General features: G+C 41.6%; 1 protein-coding gene across 4 annotated transcripts; it reads left to right on the top strand.

The window, feature by feature from the left end:
• Positions 1 to 7,140: 7,140 nt before the first annotated feature.
• Positions 7,141 to 8,232, top strand: LOC101577194 (AP-3 complex subunit sigma-1-like). Of its 4 annotated transcripts, none has more exons than XM_023720873.1 (2): positions 7,141 to 7,244; positions 7,449 to 8,232. In XM_023720873.1, exons 1-2 carry the CDS (start codon positions 7,175 to 7,177, stop codon positions 7,754 to 7,756), a joined length of 378 nt encoding a protein of 125 aa, XP_023576641.1. In that variant the 5' UTR covers positions 7,141 to 7,174; the 3' UTR covers positions 7,757 to 8,232. The 4 variants fall into 4 exon arrangements, with proteins under 4 accessions (XP_023576641.1, XP_023576639.1, XP_023576640.1 ...); XM_023720871.1 differs by having other exon boundaries at positions 7,141 to 7,447; positions 7,520 to 8,232; XM_023720872.1 differs by having other exon boundaries at positions 7,141 to 7,510; positions 7,619 to 8,232.
• The last annotated feature ends 753 nt before the right edge of the window (positions 8,233 to 8,985 follow it).

Raw genomic sequence — 8,985 nt, 5'->3', positions numbered from 1 at the left:
AATTGGGGTTGGCAAGATAGCTCAGCAGTCTAAAGCACCTGCTTAGGCAAGCTTCGACAAGCCCAGGGACCGTGGTTTGATCCCCAGCATGGCATGCCATGCCTGCCCCACCCTTAGGGTGGGATGAGCTGGCCACACACAAAAAAAAGTTTTATTTGTTCATATCTTTTATGGGACTGGGAATTGAAGCCAAGAAGTGCTCTGCACTAAGCTATATCCCTAGTTGCCTAGTTTTCCTTTCATCTTGGGGCAGGGTCTCACGAAGTCATGATGGATCTCCTAGACTTGGGATCCTCCGGCTTCAGCCTCCCAAGCAGCTGAATGATGAGGGCTTGTCCCTGAGCCCAGCTATGTATTGTTTTAGAAAAAAATCTTAGGCCATTTTTATTGTGCCAAGCATCTAAGTATTGTATACTTCTTGTATCTCGAAAAGTAGTTATCAATACAATTAAATTGAGAAGTTTTTTTTTTTTTTAATGTACTTAGTACAGGGTCTACAGGGTCTTACTGTGTAGATCGGACTCATAGTGATTCTTCTATTTTCAGCCTCCCAAGTGCTAAGATCACAGGCGCACACCACCACACCCAGTCTCAATCGCAGTCTCAGCATACCCCAAGGGTGGGGACAGCATGGCATGCTAGAGATTGAGCCCTGGCCACTGCGCTCTGCCTAAACAGGCACTGAGCTATCTGGCCAGCCCCAAGAGCTTTTTAAGAAATAATTTTTAAATTTTAATGTAGGGTGAGTGGTGTAGCCGGTGCTCGAGCACTTGCCCAGTATGCATGACCCCCAGAACCTAAAAAGGGGGAGCTGACTGCTCTCCACTGTCGATATGGGAGAGGTGGGAGAAATCAATAGGAGAGGGCAGCATCCGCTCATTCCATAGATCAAGTCAAGAATCATGAACAATCAGAAGAGAAAATGCTACAACAGAATTTTTAGATGAGCTTTTATTCTGACATCTAAAAGTTTTATCTGTAAGAGTCCTGTCTCATTTTCAATTTGGTGGGAATTTCTACTACCTAAAATATTAGTATCCATTTGGAACCCAGTCCATGAAATTTGACTTTAAAATCTGCTTACTTTAAATTTTTCCTTCACCAAATTTATTTGCTGTATCTGATATGGACACATTCTCTTATTTTCCTAGAAATCAAATTTTATACAGATTTAATTTGGAATTTGGGCTAATCTGGCATTAGGAGGAGTTTCATTTCCAATGTTAAAAGAAAATTCTATTTATGATTCTATTTCATAAAATTTAAAAGATCAGAGTCCTCTCCGGTGGTTCCTTCGTTAGTTGGTGCCTGTATTCCACACATTTTGTCAGATGATAAGTCTGGAAACCTATCAAGTAAGTATTTAGGGTAACAAAACACCTCGGCACTCTGTAGAGAATACCAAGCTGCTCACTTGGAGAGAGAGCTAACGCCACCATTCACCGCACACATACTGCATGCCACACGCTGCTCTGGGAAGGGCTTCGCTCATCTCTACAGCGGTCCTCCAAGTTAGTATTGTTTGCATTTAGGAAGAGGAAACTGAACTGGGACCTGTAAGTTTAATTAATTTGTTAGCACTTTACTTAATTTGTCTAAGATTCTATGGCTGATATATGGATTGATATCCATCCTGCTACACCGTCCCAGTAAGGTGTTCAATTCTGAGTGAACACTACTCAAGTCATGGCTGAATACAGCGGTTCCTGGGATCACAGCCATTTCTCAGACTCTTGCCCAGTTGACAAGGCCACACTGCTCTCTGTCAAGCACATGCCTGCAATTCTAGCATCCTGGGAGGCTGAGACAGGAGGACCACAAATTCAAGTTCAATCTGGGCAGTTTAGTGACTTAGCAAGATGCTGTTTTAAAAATATAAAATAATGGGGCTGGGGAGATGACTCAGTAGAATAAGTGCTTCCCTGGCAAGCGCAAGGGTCTGAGTTCAATCCCCAGTTCTGCCAAAAAAATAAAAATATAGATATAAAATAAAGGGCTGGAAAGAAAGCTCAGCAGTCTAAGTGCCTGGTTGGCAAGCACAGGGATCTGGAGTCAATCCCTGGTACCACATGCCATGCTGGCCCCGCCATGGGTGCACTGAGACAGGCCTGGTGGTGCATGCCTATAATGCCAAAGCTGGAGAGGCTGAGGCAAGACCAGCCTGGGCTAAAAGTGAGCTCAAGGCCAGCCTGAGCTATGGGAAGGGGATGTAACTTAGTGTGAAGGTTCACCTCCCAGTACGGCAAAATAAATGAAAAAGGAAAGAAGAAAGGACAATTCAGCACATAAAGTGTTAAAAAGGATACAAATATAGCACTTTTACATTCACTCTCCCTGGATGTTGTTAGGATATTTAGTATTGTAGTACTGTACATACATACCAGAGCTGCCTTGCAGACCTAGTAGTCTGAGGACAAGCAGGTAATAGAGATGATTTCCTAACCCCATTGTACCACTGCTTGTGGGATCCCCCACTACTCAGTGGATTCCCAGTGCCAGTTTCCCCGCATTCCTATGTCCTCTGTCATGGGCTCTAGAAACATACCCTCAAGTGCCTCTTTCAAAATCTCACCAGGTGAAACCACGTGAAGCTGCAGCACGGCTCACTGAAATTTAAGATCCACATCTCACTCTTCCCTGAGACCTCTTCACTCTGCCCTGCCCCCTTGAAAGCCTGTCTGTGTTACCACCACAGAGCTCCATCTCAGGGCTCTGAGGATCTGGGGCCTTCAGTCTATGCCTGCAGACCTCCAGGCCCCAAGCTCTGGCCTCACCACCTGGATCCTGAGTGACTGCGCCGAGGATGTGGAAGGGCCAGCCCCACTGTGGGCATTTCTAAGGGGATTCACGTTGGTCTAGAGAGACCCATGATGCTTTGGGATCTCATTTATCTGACCCAGGTCAGACAACATGAAGTCATATTTAAAACAATTATTGTTTCCTGGATTTCCTAAGGAGGAATCCTTAGCACAATAGAGTCTATGATGTAAAGGTATACTTTTAGCACTATGGCTGTTGGAAATGGTAGAGACTTATTTAAAGCTTTCTAGAAAACACTCAACAGAAATTTTATGATAGAGCATAAGACTGAGAGTCAGGCACTTTGAGTCCTTATCTCATCTTGCCACTGTCCACTGGGAGGTCAGTCATCAGCCTGTCTGAACCACGGGATCTTGTTCTAGAAAATTATATCTAAATTTGATGATATATTCACTCATTTATTTGTTCCTTCACTAGGCAAATGCATCACGAAGTAGTGCCAGGCAGGTAGAGACCTAGTTCTCACTGCCCATCCAATGACTCAAGCTGGGACTGATTTTATAACCATGTTACACATTATATGTGACCATATGCCAGCTATGCCTACACAACATAGGTAGTAATAGCTTCATGGTACACAAAAGTGATTGTGGACAGCATAAAATATCACATGAACCTCAGATTAAAGGTATTCCCAAATCCCCAGGTCAGCATAGCCTCCCAAATCCCTCCTCTGGAATGGCAGTTGATGAGCAGATACATATGATGGAAGTGGAGTGAAGAATCCTAACTGATGCCTGCACTACAGAGACACGGGCCACGGAACACATTACTAGGTAAGTCCACTCCCAAGCTTTGGACGGGCTTGGACAGGCCAAGAGCCTGGCGCTCAAGTCCTGCTGGCTTCATAGTGGATGTGTTTCTGTGAATATCAGTTCCTGAGTACAGTGAGTGGGACTCTGGACCTACAGGAATCAAACAGATTCTTAACTCCACCATCACTCATTTCTGGTTTTGAACAAATTATTTAATTTCTCTATGCCTCAGCTTTGCAATCTTTGAAACAGGAATAATAATGAATATGTAGGGCTGCTATGAGTTGAAGAAATAATGTATAAAGTGCATAGTTTGGAGCCTGGCACATCATGGATAATAAAATGGGAGGCATACTTAGTGAAGAAGAAAGTGATGTTGGTAACAGTGCTTTATTGATACAATAAACACTTGGGAACATTTAGGTATGTAATATACTTTGGTCCTTGTTTTAATCCACTTTCTGTTGCTATGACAAAATAGCTGAGCCTGGATATTTTATGAAGGAAAGAGGTTTAGTTGGCTTACAATTCTGATGGCTAGAATGCCCAAAGAGTATGGCGCAGGCCCCTGGCAAGGGCTTTCCTGCCTGTTACTACATGGCCAAGAGGTGGGAAGGGAAATGAGTGTGGAAGGGGCAGCTCCCGCTTATAACAACCCACTTGCAAGAAGCACTTGTACTTCAAGAACTACATATGTGAGTCTTGTCCATGTGGCGCTCCCATGACCTAAGCAGCTTCCGCTAGGCCCTGTCTCTGAAAAGCTCTGGGCCTCTCAGCACCGCCGCACTAGGATCCCAAGTCATGTGGACCTTTAGGAACGCACTTAAACCACATTCAGCTTGTAGCGGCCCTGTAATGAGTGTTTTCAAACAGCTATGACTTCTGAGTGACTTAGTTTTAGTGTTTAAACTTTTTTCAAAATTCTGTAATAAAATCTGGTGGAAAATGGCTTAAAAAGCTTTCCAATCTGAGCAGAAAAGTGGCATAAACAGGAGGTTAAGGCAGAAAAAAAAATGGGAAAAATTAGGAAATATTTTCATATTGCTAGAACCAAGAGATACAACTAACATTCGTATCAGTTGTTTCTTGTTTTTCACTTTGTTTCGTTTTTAAAATTTTTTATTTTTATTGACACAGAGTCTCACTATGTAGTGCAGGCTGGCCTTGAATTTATAGTGATCCTCCTGCCTCAGCCTTCTGAGTGCAGGAGTACAGGTGTGCCCCACCATACCTGGCCAGCATGTTAGCTGATTCCCACAGCTGTGACTTCCCTTACTTGTCTGTCTGCTTTGTAACCTCCCATCCATCTCCTCTAGATTACAGTACTTTGTATCACATTAGCTCTGAGTTCCATGAATTTTCCTACTATGTGCCTCTCTGTAATACCCTTGTTTTTGCACAACTAATGTTTATAACTGTTTTTTTTTTTTTTTAATGTATTTAGTACAAGGTGCTCAGAATCTCACTACACAGATCAGACTCGTAGTGATCCTCCTGTTTTTAGCATCCCAAGTGCTGGGATTACAGGCACACACCACCATGCCCTGTCTCAATAGTGGCTCAGCATGCCCCAGGGGCGAGGCCGGCATGGCAAGCCAAAGATCAAACCTCCGGCCCCTGTGTCTGCCTAAGCAAGAGCTTTAATCTGCTAAGCTATCTGGCTGGCTCTAACTAACTTTTATAATAGCAGAAAAAGCTTAAAAGGAGCAGAGCAGTCTGCCATTCATTTCTTGGCTCTACGTAGAGTGGCCCCCTCACTGTTCTGTCACGGTGGCATCAATGTTCGGACTTGGCTTAATATTGGGCTTGAAATTAAACTTTGGAATGTTAGCTGATTGATCTAGAGTTTTCCAAGTCCCTCTCCTTCAAGGCTTCCTCCAATCCAAAGGTTTTTAAAAGAAGAGTTGGGATGGCTGGGATGTGGTTCAGTGGTACAGTTTTTGCCTCACATGCACAAGGCCCTGGGTTCGATTCCCAGCACCAGAAAAACAAAATCAGGAGAGTAGAGGATTATAAATATATATATGATATACCTTTAGTTATTATAACTTAACTGTGTATTTTATAATTAATAAGCACCTGCATGTATGTATATTACCATACAGTGGATAAACTAGTTTGTTGCTTGGAGAAACTGAAGAAATGACCTTACCTTATAAAAATGAAGTATAAGAAGTAAAGCCAGGGCAGGGGAGATGGCTCAGTGGAATAAGTGCTTCTCTGGCAAATGTAGGGGCCTGAGTTCAATCCCCTGTTCCGCAAAAAAAAAGCAAAAACAAAAAACAAAGTAAAGCCAGGCTGTTATGTTGAGTTGTAGGGGACTCAGGTCAACAATTTCTGACATTGCCAGTCAAGTGGAAGACCCAAAACTATTATGGGCTACTGAACTCTTTTAGAATATTTTGCTGAGTTTACATACCTATAATATTTAAATGATGGAACTTAACAAAAAAAGGGGATACAGATGAATGTCCCTTTTGTATCTGTGTATTCAAAGTGGTTAGGATAGATATGTAGTTACATTCTCTTAATGAATAGAGGGATTTGTTCTAATGGTGTTTGTAAATAGGATATCAAGTCTGCATCTTGTACAGCAATTAACCACTAGGAAGAATGTATGCACTGTGTTAAATTATCGAAACTGTCCTACCAATTTGGTTTGAAACTGTCTCATTGCTATTTGCTTCTCAATAAAATTATGAAAAAGAAAAAAAAAAAAAAAAAGAAAAGAAATGACCTTACTGCTAATGCCCTGCCTTGGCAGTTTCCAAAACAGGACTGTAAAATGCGAACAATAAGCAGGAATGCATTGATTGCTCTCAGAAGCAACTGTGAAGACAACTGCAGGCTACTGTAAAGCATCTGAAGGTTTCGAATGTTAAGGCTTAAAATATCAAACCTTCTATCAGGGATGTAAATTGGGAGCAGGACTGTGCACTTTCAGAGTGAGATTTTGTCTTTTTCATTTTCTGATTGTGAGTCTGGACTGCAGTGTCCTAGAAAGTAGGAGTTCCTAAAAGATGTAGGTGTATTTCTATCAAGCTCATGTTTGCAGGCCTGAGCTGTTTTCTTCCACCTATCACACCAGAAGAAAAGGCATGTGAAGGAATTTGGCTGCTTTGGCAGGGACCCTGGGGTCCACATGGCTGCGCCACTCAGGGCTCGGTGTCCCACTGGTGGTCTCGTTCAACTTAGTAATCAGCTTTGGAAATACTCTGCCAGGTGATAGCATTTCCCTGACTGGAGCCAGGCCATGCCGGGGAGTGCCTGGATACACAGAGAGCTCTCAGGTGAGATACTAAGAACACAAGCTCCCCACTTTTTCCTTTACAGTGCTACGAATTGAAACCAGGGCCTTGCACACACTAGGCAAGGGCTCTGCCACTGAGCTGCAGCACCAGATTTTTATTCCTTTATTTTGAGACACAATTGTGCTAAATTGTTTAGGCTGGTCTCAAATTTACAATGCTCCTGCCTCGGCCTCCCAGGTAGCTGAGGCCACTATAACCCAACCCAAATTTTTTAAAATGAGCAAAAGATTTGAAAAGACACTTCATAGGCCCCGGCCCCCAGCGCCCACCTGGTCGGCCGGCCCAGCCATGATCAAGGCGATCCTCATTTTCAACAACCACGGGAAGCCGTGGCTCTCCAAGTTCTACCAGCCCTACAGTGAAGATACACAACAGCAAATCATCAGGGAGACTTTCCATTTGGTATCTAAGAGAGATGAAAATGTTTGTAATTTCCTGGAAGGAGGATTATTAATTGGAGGATCTGACAACAAACTGATTTATAGACATTATGCGACGCTGTGTTTTGTCTTCTGTGTGGATTCTTCAGAAAGTGAACTTGGCATTTTAGATCTAATTCAAGTATTTGTGGAAACATTAGACAAATGTTTTGAAAATGTCTGTGAACTGGATTTAATTTTCCATGTAGACAAGATTCACAATATTCTTACAGAAATGGTGATGGGGGGAATGGTATTGGAGACCAATATGAATGAAATTGTTACACAAATTGATGCACAAAATAAACTGGAGAAATCTGAGACTGGCTTAGCAGGAGCTCCAGTCCGTGCTGTATCCGCTGTAAAGAATATGAATCTTCCTGAGATCCCGAGAAATATTAACATTGGTGATATCAGTATAAAAGTGCCAAACCTGCCCTCTTTTAAATAAAATATTAAAAAGGCCACTCCCGGGTAAAAACCAGGGGGATAAATCATCTAAGTTTACCATACAGTTGTTTACCAAACAATAGAGGAGGAAAGTCTTAACTTTTTGCTCTTGGATTTAAGTCAAGGTACTGTATAGAAGTTGTGTAAAATCAGTATGAAAGTTCAATGTTGCTTTTCTTGCTCAGTGATTTTAAAGAAATTGTATACTTCCAGTGTGATTTTTTTGGTTGTTGTTTTCTAAGCTGCATTCCTATGCCCACCTAAGGCATGCCTCTATGTATTGGCTATCACAGTATTTCAAAAGTGAGGTATTTCTTTAATTATGTACAACCCAAAATGTTGGTGTTTTGTATGGATCACAAGTGCAACATTCCTTAATTCTTTCTGCTCTTTGTCACAATTGTTAAAGAACCAAGTATGTATTGCATGAAAACATGATGACCTTTTCCTCTTAGTTTAAATAAACTCCAAGGTAACTGGAAAAAAAAAAAAAGGAAAAGAAAAGATACTTCATAGAGAAGTTGTAGGCATGGAAAGCAAACACAGGAAAATATAATCAATATCATTAGGAAAATGTAAATTAAAACCATAATGATATTCTACTGCATTTATTAGAATGGCTAAAAGAAAAGACTGACCATACTAATTACTGGCAAAGAGATGGATAAGGTTGAGCTTTCATACATTGCTAGAAGAAATATAAAATAACATAAGCACTTTGGAACTTGACATTTTATTAACAATAAAAAATATATATATATATATATATATACCTATCATATGACTTAGTCCGTGTACTTCCAAGTATTTATCCAAGAAATCACATGGCTCTTGGAATGTACACATACGTATTTGTACTCAAATGTTCATAACAGCTTGGTTTGTTGTGGCTCCAAATGAGAAACAATCCAGATATCTCTCAACAGCTGAATAGATAAGAAAATTGGCATATTCCAAACCCTGAATATTTAGCAATAAAAAGGAATGAACTATTGGTACATACAATAGCATGAAGAAATTGACATGGATAAACCAGTAACACAATTATTTTGAAAAAAAGCCAAGCTCCAGGCATGGTGGCACAAACCTGCAATGCCAGCACTCGGGAGGCTGAGGAAGGAGGATCCTTGAGAATTCGAGACCAACCTGGGCTACAACCTGGGCTCAAGGCCCACCTGAACTGTATAGTGAGACCCTGTCTCAAAAAAGACCAAAAAAAAAAAAAAGCCA

The sequence above is a fragment of the Octodon degus genome, unplaced genomic scaffold, assembly GCF_000260255.1.
Source record: "Octodon degus isolate 3935 unplaced genomic scaffold, OctDeg1.0 scaffold00078, whole genome shotgun sequence".
In the NCBI taxonomy this organism is placed as follows: domain Eukaryota; kingdom Metazoa; phylum Chordata; class Mammalia; order Rodentia; family Octodontidae; genus Octodon; species Octodon degus.
The sequence above is the reverse complement of the archived record's forward strand: the minus strand, read 5'-3'. Positions and strand labels throughout refer to the sequence as shown.

Coding starts and splice junctions, on each gene's coding strand:
- LOC101577194 (XM_023720870.1), top strand. CDS start 7,175: ATGATCAAGGCGATCCTCATTTTCAACAACCACGGGAAGCCGTGGCTC.